This window comes from Sphaerodactylus townsendi, linkage group LG06 (genome assembly GCF_021028975.2).
Source record: "Sphaerodactylus townsendi isolate TG3544 linkage group LG06, MPM_Stown_v2.3, whole genome shotgun sequence".
NCBI classification, from domain to species: Eukaryota; Metazoa; Chordata; class Lepidosauria; order Squamata; family Sphaerodactylidae; genus Sphaerodactylus; species Sphaerodactylus townsendi.
In genome coordinates, this window is record NC_059430.1 from 43,904,099 (window position 1) to 43,920,697 (window position 16,599).

The following is a 16,599-nucleotide window of genomic DNA, read 5'->3' on the forward strand; positions in this document are numbered from 1 at the left end:
TTCACTTATACCCCACCTTTTTCAGTGTGGGGACTAAAGCACCTTACATTAGTATCCTCCCCTCCTTTTTTTATCCATACGGCAACCCTGTGAGGTAGGTTAAGCTGAAAGTATGTTACTGGCCCAAAAATCATCCAGTGACCTTTTACAGCAAGATGGGGATTTGAATCTGAGTTCAAATCACCCAGTGGTTGCTGTCAGGTCTGCCCCTGATTAATCTTCCCTGAAAGGCCAAAACAGTCCCAGAAAGGACCCTGCCCACCCCCCTGCCTTTTGCTCACAAAAAAAAGTTTTGGAATGCTGTGGTCGCCTAGTAACAGGCACTGAGGGAAACTGTTAAAGCTACAGGTGCTTCTTCTATCAATTTGGGGGGGGGGGTTATCCCCCAATTTTTTCTTCTGAGATTTCAAGGTTGTTTTTGCAAATTTGGGGCATTGTTGAGGTTTGTAGAAAGCTCTGTCTTGCACTTCACAGCTCCAGTCCATGGATTTAAGTCCATGGATTTAAGTATCGTCGCACCTGGCCAACTTTGCTACTAAAAGATACAAGTGGGAACCCACAAGGACTTGCAGGAGACATCCCATTTCCCTTGTCCCCCATTATTTCTGTTTTTCACTTTCCTGAACACTCCCACCCCTTTGCTGCTTCCTTTCTCTCCTTCTAGGGTTGCCAACCTCCAGTGGGACCTGGAGATCTCCTGGAATCACAACATATCTCCCAACTACAGAGATCAGTTTTCCTTTAAAGTTGCCAGCTCCAGATTGGGAAATCCCTGGAGATTTGGGAGGGAAATGTTTGGGGAGGGAAGCAAGTTCAGCAGGTTATAATGCCAGAGCACCCACCCTCCAAAGCAGTCATTTCCTTCAGAGGAATTAATCTCTGTCATCTGGAGAACAGTTGTAATTTCAGGTGATTTCCAGCCCTCACCTGAAGGCTGGCCACCTTGCTCCCCAGGAGGACATGGCTGCTTGGTGTGTGTGTGTGTGGGGGGGGGAGTGTGTGGAGTCTACTGCATTATATTGTGCTGATGTTCCTCCCCTTCTCAAACCCCACCCTCCCCAGGCACCATTCCTCAAATCTCCAGGAATTTCCCAACCTAGAGTTGGCAACCCTATCTCCATCCCACCTGACAGCCAACCTACGTTTATCTGGTCTTCTGTCTTAGATTTTCTGTCTCTACCCCTTCCGCTTTGGAAAACTACTGTCTTTCTCCACAGAGGGAACCAAAGTGGTTTACAAAAGTCTCCTCTCCTCTTTTTTTAATCTGCAAAACAACCCCATGAGGTAAATTAAGATGAACATATGTGACTGGTCCAAAATCAACCTGTGATTTTCCACAGCAAGATAGGGATTTGGATTTGCATCCCCCACATCCTGCTCTGATGCTCTAACTGCTATACCACACTGACTCATAGGGTGGCTACTATTAAACAGTAGTAAGCAGCTAGCTCTACTTAAGTCATGCAAGTCAGGTAGTATCAAATCACCCAGAGGTTATTCCAGACCTAGGGTTGTCAATCTTTAGGTGAGACCTAGAGGTCCTTTGGAATTAAAACTGAATTCCAGACAACAGAGATCTCTCCTCTTGTTGAAAATGGCCGCTTCAGAGGGTGGACTCTATGGCATTATATCCTGGTAAGGTCTTTTTCCTCCCCAAACTCTACACTCCACCACAAAATCTCCACAAATTCCCAGTCTGGGGCTGGCAACCCTAGACCTGGCTCCAATGCATTCTCCCACAAAGGCCAAAATTGGTCTGGAAAGGCTCCTCCTCCTGCCTTTTACTCACAGAAACTGAATGCTGGAATGCTGTGGCTACTTAGCAACAGCAACTAAGGGAATCAGTTGCTTAAAGCTCCAGGTGCTCCTCATCACTGTGGGGTTTTGGGGGGGGTTTCTTGTTTTTGGTTGTTTGTTTGTGTTTAGGTTTCACAATTTTTTGCAACCCTGGGGCCTTTTTCAGGTTTGTAGAAAGATCTGTCTTGCCCATTCACAGCTCAGGTCACCAGATTTAAGTATCCAAAGATTTGGCCAAGTTCACTATTACAATCTAAGAGGATATGTGTAACTACATTTGTCCACATTCATCTCATATTATCTGTGAATCTCTTCTACCACTCTCTGTAGTCTGCCACTCTGCTCATTGACCTATGTATCCAGGATCTCTCTATTAAGATTTCTCTATTAATACCCCCTGCATCTTTTTCCTTCTTAAAAATTATGAGTGTTTTGCCTTAGTTTTTGGGAATCAGATTATTTTATTTAAAACGGTATCAGATGGCATTTCAACTTAATATAAAACAGTTGAAACACCTCCACTCCTGTGGCTCCAGACTGGTGCAGTGCCTGAATTCCTGAATCTTTTTCGCTGTGATAATTGCAGTGATTTACAACTGTCAACACTGCATGCAATAGAAACTTCCCCCTCCTGCCTGCCATGCAGACATGTCTTCAGGCCACTGAAAACTGAGAGGTTGTCATAATGCTGTCTAATGCTTCTCCAGTAGTAATTTTCCAAAGCACTATGCTCTATTTCAGCACCAGCTTAGAAACACAGTAACTGTCTACACAGTTGTGTAGTTATGTAGTTACACAGCTATGAAGTTCACTATCTCCACATATTTTGGGCAGCCAAATCCAGATGGGGGTGCTGAATGCTCAGAAGGAGTTGCAGAGGGCTGTGCTGACACATTTGCCCTCTCGATCAGTGTAAGAGGCACCCCCGCAGATAGGAGGGGCAGAGGCACTAGTGGCCTGCCACCCCTCAGTTCCATGGCAGCAAAACCCAGAAGTCCAGGCCACTGTAGAGCAACACCAGCAGCCACTTGGATGCCAGCATGGGGGGGTGAGGCTGGGGCGTTCTCAGGGGTAGAGATAGCATTAGTCGTCTTCCACTTGTGTTCCAGCCTAAGAACGCCAGCCCCTGGCCCTTTGGACTTACACTGCACAAAAGTGTAGCTTAAGCCATTGGCTGCAATGGGGCGATTCAGGTGATGGGAAGGATTTTGAGTTTCCCTCCCTTTTGCACCACCCCAAACCCCTCTGGAGGCTGTGCAGCAGGGTCTTTGCCATACTGCCTCTAGCTGCTACAGTATTCCCATCCCGAACTGGATTTCACTGTAAGAAGTTCTCTTTTCAGGCATTATGTCCACATGTTCAACAACCATTGCATATCATTGCATACCACCTACCTTACAAGGTGTCTGTTGTGGGGAGGGGAAAGGAAATGAAGATAATTGTAATAGTTGAGACTCCTTACAGTAGAGAAGAGTGGAGTATAAATCCAAACTCTTCTTCTGTGTGTAAGTCACCTTCTGTAATTTTTAAATTGTTTAAATTCTATGAATTTAATATTGTTATAGATTGTTTTTATATTTAGGATGTTGATGTACACTGCCCTGAGCCCTCCGGGGGAGGGCAGTTTAAAAATGGAATGAAATAAATAAATAAATAAATAAATAAATAAATAAATAAATAATTGTCCAGGAACTGTTAACATTAGGAATATTTGTGTTCATTTAAAAAGGTAACAGTAGTCCTCTATGCAAACACCAGGTCATTACTGACTCATAGGGTGACATCACATTACACCATGTACTAGACAGCCTATGTTTACAGAGCAGTTTACCTAGTAATCTACACTTCATCCCCAGCAGGCCTCCTTATGTTCAGAAATATGTATATACATTATATTTCTTAGTTTTAATACAATTCCTCCAAAAGTTACTCCCTACAATTCCTCCAAAAGTTACTCCCTCGTGCCTTCTCTTATACTCAGACATACTACCTAAAGGGGGGGGGGATTTGGGGGGGGCGGGGTTGACTTAAACAGGCCAAACATAACAGTGATCTTGAAAAACTGACCAGCCAAATGGTGCATGGAGAGAGCTGGGCAAGTCATCCAGGTGGAATTTGGGTGTGGAGGGCGTCCCTGCTCTAATAACGAAATCCAGTTTTTTCAGATGTCATAAATCAAAAAGTGTAATATTGTTTTAATTCTTGGGCAGAGTGAACCACTAATCCAGATGGGGTGATGTATTCACTGGTCCTCCACCCTGGCTGAGACCCTGATCAATGTAATTTTCATTTGCAGATATTCCCCTTTAGAAATGTCATCTATGAACTTGCAAATCAACTTTGTTGAGAAGACCTAAACAGTAGCACACTTCCATAAGAACAAAAAGGGATATTTCAGATTCCCATAAGAGCACCCTGCTGTTTTCCTACTTAGGGACACCCCCCCCAAAAAAAAAGGTTCACATGGGTGCCATTGTAACATTATGAATACAATGAGAAAAGAGAATCCAAACAAACTCCAGAATGGAAGAAGCTTTCTTCAATATCCATGTATGCGATGCAGTCGCAAAACAAGACAAAACTGGACGTGATGGTCGTAGACCCAGTTTTTCAGAATCAGATTTGCTACCAATGGGCAAGAAGGGGTTGTTGCTATCAGTGCTTCCCTTCTGGCTTCTTACTAGCTGATTTTTTCCCAGTGGAGCTCCAGGCCCCAAAATAATCTTCACAAGAAAAGCAACTGGGGAGAAGCAGTTTTGGAGGAGGAATGCAGTGGCTAGAAAAGGGTCCAGTTTAAGGTTGGCAGGACCCTGGTTACTGGTGGAAGATGGGAGAGGTAGGGTTGCCAGATCCAGGTTGGGGAACTACTGGAGATTTGGGAGTGCAGCCTGGGGAAGACAAGGACATCAGTGGGGTACAAGGTCATAGAGTCCAACCTCCACAGCAGCCGTTTTCTCCAGGAGAACTGAGCTCTGTAATCTGAAGATGATCTGTAAATCCGAGGGAACCCCAGGACCCACCTGGAGGCTGGCATCCCTGGTCCATTTACTGACCCCGCTGCCTCCCCCATCTATGATGTGCTTTAAATCTCTTTCTTCCATCTCCTTCTTAACAGGGATAGGATGACCAGATTTGGGGCATTCTGGTATTACTTCTAGCTGTAACTTCAGACTTGCCTTTTAAATCTTGTAAGTCACTTTGCATGCTTTTTTAAAAAGAAAAATGGGTACATAAACATAAACAGTAAATAAAATGAGTGTGCGACTTACAACCTGCAGTCCTAAAAATATTCAACATACGGATTGGCTTTCAGGATCAGACCAAAGACCCTCTGGTTCAATCTCCAGCTGAGGTTTGCATGATTTTATCTGTCACCTCTTTATCATTAATTTCAAACTGTATCTAGACTTCAAGGCACTACTAAAAGGTGGGGGGGGATCCCATTTTTCATCAATATAACTTTATGAAGCTTGAGAGGCAGGTAGAGGACAAAGTCCACCACTAAACGGCATGGCAGCACAGCAACTGCAGGGCAGTACCTCATCTTCCCAGACAAACACTATATCACATTAACATTCTCAAATGCCACTCACAAACTTACAACCTGGGAAAGTCCTGGCCATTTGTCAATTATTTGTACTCATGTTTTATCTTTCCGACATTACCCCATGTGCTGGTACACACACACAAAACTGAAGAAAGTTGCCACACTATGGGAAACACAGTGTTCTATCGCTGAAACACAGAGATCATCCGCTATCTTACCAGAGTTAAAGTACCACAGTCCCATTACTAGTAGCTGTAGCCCTTTGGGGGTGAGACGGCCTATAAATCCAATAAATAAATAAATAAACTGTGTCATTTCATTTACCTTGAGTCTGTTCTGGCTTGAAGGTGACAAGTGAATTTGCTTGAGGAGTAGAGTGAAACAAACAGGAGAGTTCCTGCAGCAGCCACTCAGCAAGTATCCTCCGTTCCTCTTGACTCTCCTTCAGCAGACAAGTAACAAAAATGTCCTCATAAACTCTAAGGGCAGCTTTAAAAGCAAATGGTGTGTAGGGGGGGGAAGGGTGATGAAGGAGCTGGGCACACCTATTCCAGTTCCACTACTCCTGGTGCTGTTATAAAAATAACATCCTGCTGCCAAAAGATGAAGTAAAAAAATGTCTGACGTCAACTGGACAGTCACCCCTAAAGTTGGGTGGGGATGGAAACTTTGCCTGTACCAGCCCCAGAACTGAATCCATTACCATTCATCAAGTCAGCCAGCAAACTGCACCTCCTTAGGAGTTGCAAAATTGAGAGGGTGTGGAGACCCCAGGCCAAGAATAACACAACTGTGCTCCTCCCGATCATACCTATGTACTTGGCTGATATTCATTGAAGTCAGTGTTTTGAAACATATACGTGTGACTGTGATGAACAGTTTCTTAAGCTTCCTACTTTCACTGCTCCTTGTAGAATTTTCTCCTTCTCTCCCTAAACAGCTTTTCTGGGAATGCAAGTGCCCTGCTGGAACAGACCAGTCATCCATCTAGACTAGCATGCTACTTCTGGCAGCAGCTAACCAGATGCCGCAGAAGATCCACAAGGCAGGGCCACAGAAGCCAAAGCATCTCCTTGGAAATGAGTCTGTCTGATCCTCTTTTAAAACTGTCTGTGCAAACTCTCAACTTTTCAGCACTTCTTTACAGGGCCAGTGTGTTACCCTAAGTAGGCAGTCTCCACTTTAGTTGGGAGAAATAGCTGGATCCTGGGTAAAGACTCTCAAATAAGTGGGCAGCTGAATAATTACACATAGTTTAATTGAAGAATAAAAATAGTAAATCAAGATATGTATTTTACGCAATGAACACAAAAAGCATACGAGATCTGACTAAGAGAAAAGGAAGGAAGTTGGAGAGTGTTTCAGGAATGGGTGACAGTTACCAGTCTCAAACAGACGTCCAGGCAAATCAGTGATGAACATGATTAGCAGTTCAAGGAGACAAGAAAGAGCCCTTGTGCAAGTGGGGGTACACAAACTGATCCAGAACATACACACATATACACACTATGAACAGCTGAAAGACTAATATTTATTATGGGTCCCAAAATGGGTCCTGAAGTAGTATGATGTAAGCTGGCAGGAAAGCTAGAGACAAAGAATGTATTACTTTCCTAGATTCCAACAAAAAGATAGAGGTCTGATGAGTGGTCAGGATCCAAGAGGATGTCTGGACTTGGATACCGACTGATTATTGGGATGGGTGCAGATAAGGATAAGTAATTGTCTGCTTAGAGCACTGAATAAATCATCTTAGGGTGATACAGTAGAGATAGCTACCCCATTGTCCTGCCAGGCACACCTTAGGGCCAGTGGAAAACTTCAGCTGGCCATAGATTCAGATATGGTAAGTAATGGAGCACTGATTAAACCACCCCAGGGTGACACAATGAGGATTAGGTAACCCCACTGTCCAGCGAGGCACATCTCAGGGCCAAGGGAAAAGTTCAGAAGCCAACTGCCTACCTGCCCAGGTGACACACAAGATGGACCCCAAGACTCTCTGAGAGGCATCTCCTTTGTGACGAGCAGTGTCTTGCTCTTATGCCAGTCTTTGGTCCCTATGTCTTTTTGGCATCTTTTAGTGGGAGGAGGGGTCCAACTGCTTAAGAGTGCTTCAACCACTTGATCATATGGATTGCCTTATTCTGCACCCTTTTGAGCCCTATAGCATCCTTTTTGGGATTAGGCACCCCAAACTTTACATAGCATCCCAATTGTGGCCACCCCTGGATCTGTACAAGCACATTACAATGCAGACAATTACAGTATAGGCCAAATTATTTTCAGTTCTGTTCCTAATGATCTCTAGCATAGACTTTTGTTTTTTCACCATTGCCACAAACTGAGATGACATTTGCTTCTCACAACCACCACAAAAAGTTTTTCATTGTCTGTTACCACCAGCTTCGAACCCATCAGTGTTACATGTCAAGTTAGGATTTTTGTCTGCCCCCCATGAGTGTAACTTTACACTTACTTACATTGATCTTCATTTGCTAGGTTGTTAGTCACTGACTGATCTGGAGAGATCCTCTGAGAGACCTTCACACTTTCTTTGGTTTTCACCATCCAGAATAATTTGGTATCATCTATGAACTTGGCCAGTTCACAGCTTGCCCCCGATTTCATATCATTTATAGATGAATTAAATACCGACCCCGATGCATTTCCTGGGAAGCCCACCGCTTACTTCCCTGAATTGTAAGAACTGCCCATTTACTCCCACCCTCTGCTTCTGATTGTTTAACCAGTTATTTATTCACAAAACTTGTCCTCTTATCACATGACTGCTAAGTTTACTCATGGGCATTTGACAAGGAGCTCTGCCAAAAGTTTTTAGTAAGTCGATATATAATCTCTACTGGTTCATCGTTATCCCCGTGCTTGTTAAAACTCTCAACGAACAAAAAACGTTTTGTTAGGCAGGATATCCATTTGGAGGAGTTCTGTAATGACTGTTCTAAACTAGTTCAACAATGAGTAAAATCATATACAAAATCTCTGCTGATGGAAAAGATTTTCATCAGCACAGAAAGTTTTCCTTGATCTCTCCCAGTGTACTATGCTCCCTTAGTGCTGTTCCTGGGGGCAATTCATCCTTTCATCAGCTGAAATTTCCACTAGACCCAATCCACTTCTCACATCATGTACCAGATTGTCAGCCACAACTCAGAACCAATCCAGTTAATCCTGTAGAGAAGCAATGGCCATTTCCATATCCCCAACACCACCACCAGAGCTTGTGTATGTGTGTGTGTGGAGGGTGGTATTTAATCAGCAATTTACATGTTGTTGTAACATAATAACAATCTATCAAGTTGGGGTGTTGTGGGGTTTCCGGGCTGTATGGCCATGTTCCAGTAGCACTTTCTCCTGAAGTTTCACCTGCATCTGTAGCTGGCATCTTCAGAAGATAAGATGCCAGCCACAGATGCAGAAGAAACGTCAGGAGAAAATGCTACTGGAATACAGCCATACAGCCTGGAAACCCCACAGCACCCCATTGATTCTGGCCGTGAAGGCCTTTGGCAATACAATCTATCAAGTTCTCTGAATTCCCACATTACATCTTAAAAAAGGCTCTCACCACTTTCATTGTGTAGATATGCCTTTCCCCTTATATCTCTGCAATGAAAGAGACGAGAGATTTTGTTTTCTTAAAAATGAAAGCTGGATATTCAGAGAAGTTCATAGAAAGGTACTTATAGGTCGATTCCCCACGGTCAATTAATCACATGATACTTACACAAAATATCAAGGTTTCAGCAAGAACTCCCCACTGATTGAGCAACGAACAGGGATTCATCCCGTTTCTGGCGCTCATTCTCCCCCTTATCTCACGTCCCAACAGAACCTGCTTGAAAGTACAACTTTTCTTCTTAGCACGTTTTCGATCCAGTTTTGAGGGGAAGAACGGGGGTCCAATCTTTGTTTAAAATTCCCACCATGGAGCCTTGTAGCGCAAATGTCCCCAGCTAACCAATGTCGGCCGGACTTGGCGGGGTGCTGAAGCCGATCGTCTGCGCCAGCCTCTTCCTGGATTCGATTTACCTCGCTGTTGGTTTCGGCGAGTGCATGCACGAGGAGACGTTAGCATAGGAAAACGAAAAGCCACTTAAAGTATTAACCGTTCACCCTTCCAAATGAGCGAAAACTCACTTAAGCACCTAAACACTTAAACGTTCATCCTTGCAAATGAGCGAACCTCAGGTTGCAAGTAGCACGGAAAAATTTCCCGCCCCAAAAAGGTCCCGCCCCAACACGGCATGCCAGCCAATCAGGAGAGACTCGCAAAGGAGATTGCGTGGTAGTGAGGATTGCTAAATTTCTGGAATCCGAGATAGGCCTACATGTCTTCGCTGAATACATGCTGCTGTGGGGAGGTTGAAACCCCAATGAAAAGGTGCAGTTTCTTTACAAACTTGGTTTGATCTAGATAGAATTTCCCCGTGGGGAATCGACTATAATGTTATAGCAATATAGTAAACTGGAAGTTGCCAAAATTAAAAAATAAACTGGATAAGCTTGCTAGTAATTCCTGTCAGTGGGCCTGGGCCAATTCCAAGTTTGGGGTACCCTACAAAGAGAGGGGGCCCCTTTGGCTATCATTAGGGTCCCTGCTCACACATTCCTTTCTGATCCAACTTGTGTGCCCTCAACCTGCCTCTAAGTGAACGCCTTGGAGATTGCTGGAATAGGCCTGGGTGGGGGCTTGAGGCTGAATTGGAAGTGAAATCATTTCCAGATGATACTCTAGGACACCACCCCTCAAAACCCCATAGATAGTGGGGAGATCCATAGAATACAACACAAAAGTTATTTCACTTCTGATGCACCCCCTTTTTTTCCCTCTCTCACTGCAAACATCAGCAGCAGGCAGAAATATAAGTGCAGCAGTGGGAAGTTTCCTGTTGGAAATGTGCACTCAGTAAGCCTGTACCTATGAGCTCTTCCCCTGCTCATGCAGCTTTCCTCTGCCCACATTCACAGCTGCTCACATTGCCTGCATACCCTTTGCCTGACAGTGCTAGGTGCTGTGTGCAGCTTGGGGTTCTGCCATCACGACTGCCAGGAACACAGTTCCTGTTCACCACATGCATGTTCTTCCACAATAATGCTAGGCAGCATATTGACCTGGGAATGTGGGTAACGCAGTGTTCGTGAGCAGGTGGACAGAAAGTGGGCAGCAGGAGAGGTCCACGGATGGGGCGGTTGGTGGGAGTTGGCCCTATCGAAAGCTCTGTGCACTAGAGGTTGCCCCGATTCAGAGTGTGCTGATTTTGGCCCTGCCAGGGGGCATGGCCATCACAGGGGACTGGAGCATGGAAAATGAAAGGAAACCCACCATGTCCATGCACTATTTCCTCTGAGCTGTATCAGCAGCTGCAGAAGCAACTGGGAAACCACACTAACCCCAAGTGGAAAATATGGAAAACAGTTTTTAAAAGTGATTGTGACAGGACTTGAACTCTGTCTTTTTAAAAAGAAGGTAGGTAAAAAAATACCCACAGGGGGTGTCCAAAGCTTTATTTATTGTTCTCTTTGGATTGTAGTCAGTAAAACAAAGTAGTGAAAACTCTTTTTAGAGCCATTTCCCAGATAAATCAGAAAGAATGGTTATTTTAAAAACATACTGTTTGAGATTGTCTTATAAAAGGAAAGGACTTCAGCTACAGCCTCATTACAATCAGGAGGCCTGTCAGCCTGCAGCAAGTTCTTTTCAAAAGTGTTTGGTGACAGATTCCACAGCAGCCACACATGATTCTTGGACAAAAAGTTTCATTTTTAAACTACAGTGTTAGCACAACTGATCTGACAGTTATCCCCAATACTTGGATAAAATTGACCCTTCCTTCAAACTGCACTCCACCTTATGTTCCTTAGAGGTAGAGTGGCATAAAAATGTAATAGATAAATTTCTAACACAGTTCACGTTTAGGAACCAGGTTAATGATTGGCTGTTTCTCCTGACATTTAGCAATAACGTATTGATTTTGCTGTGCTGGTTCTTATTCATGTTTGGTGATTTCTGTTCTCTTTTGCAATGTTTTTCAGTGTCCCATTTTTAGGGCTCACCTTAGAGACTTTTCAGCTGAAAGAATGGGATGCATATATATGTTTCAGTGTGTTTTTGTTTTGTTGATATTCTTTTATTTTTATTGATTTCATTTTATCAGATTTCTATTCCACCCTTTCCCGACCAAGGTCAGGCTTGGGGCAACTAATAATAGAAAAATATCAACAAGTAAAATACATAAATTAATTTAAAACCACACCATAAAAATTTCCCAATTGGTGCTATAATTATTATATTAAAATTCTTGTTCCCAGCATGACCACCCCAGGAGGGAGGAATATGAAGCCAAACTGAAACCAAACCATAATCAACTACAGAACAAATAATGAAATGCATTTTTAAAATTAAAAAGTTGGTGTTGGGATAGGGAGGCCAGCCATGATTTAACAGCTACTGCTTCAACTATAGGCCTGGCGGACAACTTCATATTACAGACCCTGCATAATTGAACCAAATCCCACAGGGTCCGGGTATCATTCGATAGAGAGTTCTACCAGGCTGGGACCAGAGCTGAAAAGGCTCCAGCCCTAGTTGAGGACAGCCAGATGTTACTAGTGCCAGGGATCTCTAGCAGGTTTTTTCTAGAGTGTAATGCCCTTCAGCAGTCCCATAGATACAGTAGTCCCAGACTGTTTAGAGCTCTGAAGGTTAAGACCAAAACCTTGAACCTTATTCGGTGTTTAAATGGGAACCAGTGCAGCCAGTGAATCACAGGCTGAATACAAACTCGTAAAGGTGTCCCTGAAAGGACTCTTGCGGCTGCATTCTGGCCCACCTAAAGCTTCTGGAGCAGCCTCAAGGGCAGCTCTGCGTAAAGAGAATTACAGTAGTCTAGTCCGGAAGAGAACATCACATGGATCACAGTAGCTACCGGTAGGTCATTGTTTACCTCTACTGTAAACAACACTGAATGTTAAAGAATCAGAATACAAATGTTTCAGATAGATGCACAGGACTATATGTATAATATAGGCTCAAGGGACTTCCTTGTGTGGGTGCTCACTCAGACAAGCTTCAACAGGTTCCCTGTCCTACCTCTGTCCTCTAAATCAGGGATGGGCTTTCTTGGGACTCGTAGAACCTATTTAAAAAGTTGCCACTCAGAGCATGTTTCACATAGAAATGCAAATCAGAACTATTGATATAATTTTAAATGCAAACATCATTAACAATATTAAGCTCGGTGACAAACATCCTCTACTGTTTGCTCTGGGTGTGACCAAGGGCACAAATGACCAAGTTCCAGTCCATAATCCTGTCAGCATAGAGATAGTATTTACTTCTTCATGCAATAATAAATGTGATGGACTGGTTTAGTACTGGCATTTCTTTGAATCCTTTCACTGACATGCATAATTCAGTTTTCATCTTTTGTCTTCAACAAAATGTCATGTGAGGCAGATCTCCCATATGAATTTTATAGAAAGGAAATTCAGGCTAACAGATGGGGATTTGGTCAATCTTTACAGCTGAGCAGAGATTGGAGATCAAATGCCCCATTCCAAATTTAATTGTGCAGACAAATCAAGAATCTTGGGAAATTCTGCTTTCTTTTAAAAGGTACCTGATAAACAAACAAACAAACAAACAAACAAACAAACGGTATATCTGTCCAAATATGCAATAAACAAACAAACAGACAGACAGACAAACAAACAAACAAATAAACAAATAAATAAATAAATAAATAAATAAATAAATAAATAAGTGAATGGTATATCTGTCCAAACATGCTATGAACAACAGCCCCATGCTAAACTTCAGGCCAGGTCAAAGAAGCCTTCTAAAAGCAAAACAAAAAAACAAAACCTTTTTGGATGCATGACTAATTTTATTTATTTATTTATTTATTTCAAATTTATATCCCGCCCAACCCCCGAAGGGCTCTGCAGAAATCCATTCTTAAAATAGCCACCTGAACCATATATAATATGTTTATCCTTTCCTTCTTCAAATAATCTCATAACAGCATAAAGTTAGCATTATCACAGAGATTACCCAGATGTCACTCTGTGAGCTCAGTGGCTGAGCAACATTTGAATCCAGGTCTCCCCACTCAAAGTAGAGAACTCTAGTTGCAACATTCGTGGGAAAATAGTACCGATACTTAAAAGCACTCATTTCTGCTCATTGTGAGTGAGGAAGTTACTCAACCCCACTTCCCCCACCCTCCCCTCTCCAGGCTAGCCAAGCTTCTCCTCCTCTCTCTCTGGGTTTTTTGGCCACCACCAGTAAACCATTATTTTTGCAGACAATCTAAGCATTTGTGCACTCTCTGCCATGTTGCTGCTTAACAGTGGTATAGCTGTTAAGAGCAGGTGGATTCTAATCTGGAGAACCGTGTTTGATTCTCACACCTGAGTGGCAGAGGCTTCTCTGGTGAACCAGATATGTTTCTGCACTCCTACATTCTTGCTGGGTGACCTTGGGCTAGTCACAGTTCTTTGGAACTCTCTCAGCCCCTCCTACCTCACAAGGTGTCTATTGTGGGGAGAGAAAGGGAAAGGAGCTTGTAAGTCACCTTGAGTCTCCTTGCAGGAGAGAAAGGTAGGTAAAAATCCAAACTCCTCCTCCTCCTCTTCTTCTAAAGGCTTATCTCCACTTTTACATCTTTTTTGCACTCTCTATTGAGAAGGAGAGAAGGGTTAACCCAGCCCCTCCCCCTTCTGTCACTGGCACGTATGGACTGAACAGGGCACTAAACTTGGGATACAGAGACGAGACTAGCTACACTGAACATCAAAGGAAGTTTAATAAGAAAATAAAAAGTACACCCCTCACATACAATCTTAACAGACTGAGTAAGGATTTAAGAAAACGTGACAAACCACAATCCTCTAAACTCTGCTTATATTTTCCTACCAATGGTAATAAGAGATAGGCAAACAATTAGAAATCCATTACCTTGGTTTCAGTTTCTGAGTATCTCTCCAGGTGGTCTCAGCAACATGGGTCCACCATGGCTGCCTACTAGAAGTAAGATGGAGCCCAGGGTGTAAAGCCCAGACTTTTTCTTCCTGGCTTCAGGAAATGCCCACCCTTTATTTAGGTTTAGTGACTATTTCTTAAGTGTGACTTGGGCTGCCTGTAGTCCTTCTCTGGTTAGTGTCATCTGCATTACTATGGCTTTGAATGGCCATGTGGAAGCTGATTCATATTCACTTTCTTCTTTTCCTCTGTATTTTCTGATTGGCAAATAATCACTTATAGACTCTGTGCATGAACAGAGTGCAAACCCAAAAATTATCCTTGGGACTGTAAGCTTAGGCACTAATTCTGGGGTGAAAGGTATTTCACCCAGGGTCAGTCCAAGGTTTTCTGGCACCTGAGGTGATTGATCTTGTCCCGCCACGGCTGTAGGGAAGCCACCACCAACAAGCCACTCTCTTCTCTGCTAAGCAGTTGTAATTCTGGGTCTGTCATGTTCACCTGCAGATGGGTGCTGCATTGGGGAAGACAAGCAAACCAGCTGCATTTGCAGCACAGCTTCAGTGGCAGACTGACAGGGGGAAACTGCCCTAGAAAGAACCACACTCTGCTCTTAACTCTGGCCTTGCCTACCCAAAAGAAGAAGGGAGAATGAGAAAGCTGGCCACCAGTTGCAGAATTGCTTGGCTAGGTATGGGTTCTGCCTTTCCAAACAAGGGAGGAATTGTGGGTTCCAGTGAGCCCACCCCATGCAGCTTTGCCAGGCATGGGCCCCACTCCCCAAAGAAGGGAGGGTAAGATGGAGAGCAAGCAGGTGGGCAAGTGAGACCAGGCCAGACTGTGAGACTAGGTCAGACTGATCCATGCAGTCTCCAAGAGAGGGACGGAGGGAGGGCTAGTGAAATTGCAGATCAGGAATGGGAAGTAGCATTTGGGTTAACACATTCTAAGGTGCAATGGTATTGGCAAGAGTCGTAAGTTTAGAACTCAGTACAATGCAAATGAGTCAGATAAGAACACCCTTGTGTAGCATTCAAAGTTGTTCACATCTGCAGCTATTTGCTGCCTAAAGTTTTAGAAAACTGCTACAGTAGCTCTGCAAACCACAAATGACGGTTTTAACCACTTGAATATATGTCCAGAATTCATTGGCCACTACTCCTGGGTGTGTATGTCTTATATAAATAGAAAGTAAACTACTCACAAAGTCATCAGCCTCACCAAAAATGTCCTGTCACATTTTATCAAGGAGTGGCAAGTCAATGGACCTTCAATGACATTTCCCAGGAGGCAAGACAAATTATTAATAATTCAGTGAACATCTGACAGACTAAAAAAAAAAATGCCTCCCTCTAAAGGCTTGTGCAAATCAAAGCCACAGAAACAGTAATCAGTAAATTCCAAAGTTTGATGTGTAGTGAGTGAATCATTAAGGAAGAGCAAATTTGTACACCAAACTATCTATTAATGGAGGTGTGAGGTTAAGATAACAGCAAAAATGTATATCCGATAGTTTAAAACAGGTCAGCATAGCTCACCAAGTCAAACACAGACAGCCATTGTTCCTTAAAAAAAAATCACTCTACTGTATCTTCACAGAGCGCAAGGCATCCTCCATGGTTTGAATAATAAATCATAGAATCATAGAGTTGGAAGGGGCCATACAGGCCATCTAGTTCAACCCTCTGATCAATACAGAATCAGCTCAAAGCATCCCAGTCCAGTATTTGTCCAGCCGCTGCTTGAAGACTGCCTGTGAGAGGGAGTTCACCATCTCTCTAGGCAGCTGATTCCACTGTTGCACAACACTTACTGTAAAAACATTTTCCTAATATCCAGTCGGAACCTTTCTGCCCATAATTTAAACCCATTATTGCAACTCCTATACATTGTTGCCAATAAGAACAGCTCCCTGCCCTCCTCTAAGTGACTGCCTTCAAATTCTTAAAGAGAGCAACTATGTCTCCCCTCTTCCCATCTCCTCTTCTCCACATATCCAAGTCCCTCAGCTTTTCCTCATGAGGCTTGGTCTCTGGGCCCCTGATCATTCTTGCCACTCTACTCTGCATCGGCTTCATTCTGTCCACACCCTTTTTCTCTTCAGTTACCCTCAAAGCAATTTTGTGAAGTAGCTGAGATGGTGATAGGCCTTAGGTTACCCAGTGAGCTTCATGGCTGAGGAGTGTTCTGAATTAGTATCTCCATGTTTGCTGTCTAACACTAGCTATTGCACTACACTACTCATTGG

At 43.5% G+C, this 16,599-nt stretch overlaps 1 protein-coding gene across 1 annotated transcript in view; it reads left to right on the forward strand.

Annotated features, from left to right (window-relative positions):
* LOC125435355 (retinoic acid-induced protein 3-like) overlaps nucleotides 1–9,282 on the forward strand; it is a 37,508-nt gene extending 28,226 nt beyond the window's left edge. Inside the window, exons 4-6 of the mRNA XM_048501544.1 lie at nucleotides 7,140–7,190; nucleotides 7,920–8,047; nucleotides 9,198–9,282. Coding sequence (XP_048357501.1) covers nucleotides 7,140–7,190; nucleotides 7,920–8,047; nucleotides 9,198–9,282 — 264 coding nt within the window. The remainder of the gene's footprint in view (nucleotides 1–7,139; nucleotides 7,191–7,919; nucleotides 8,048–9,197) is intronic.
* Nucleotides 9,283–16,599: the final 7,317 nt, after the last annotated feature.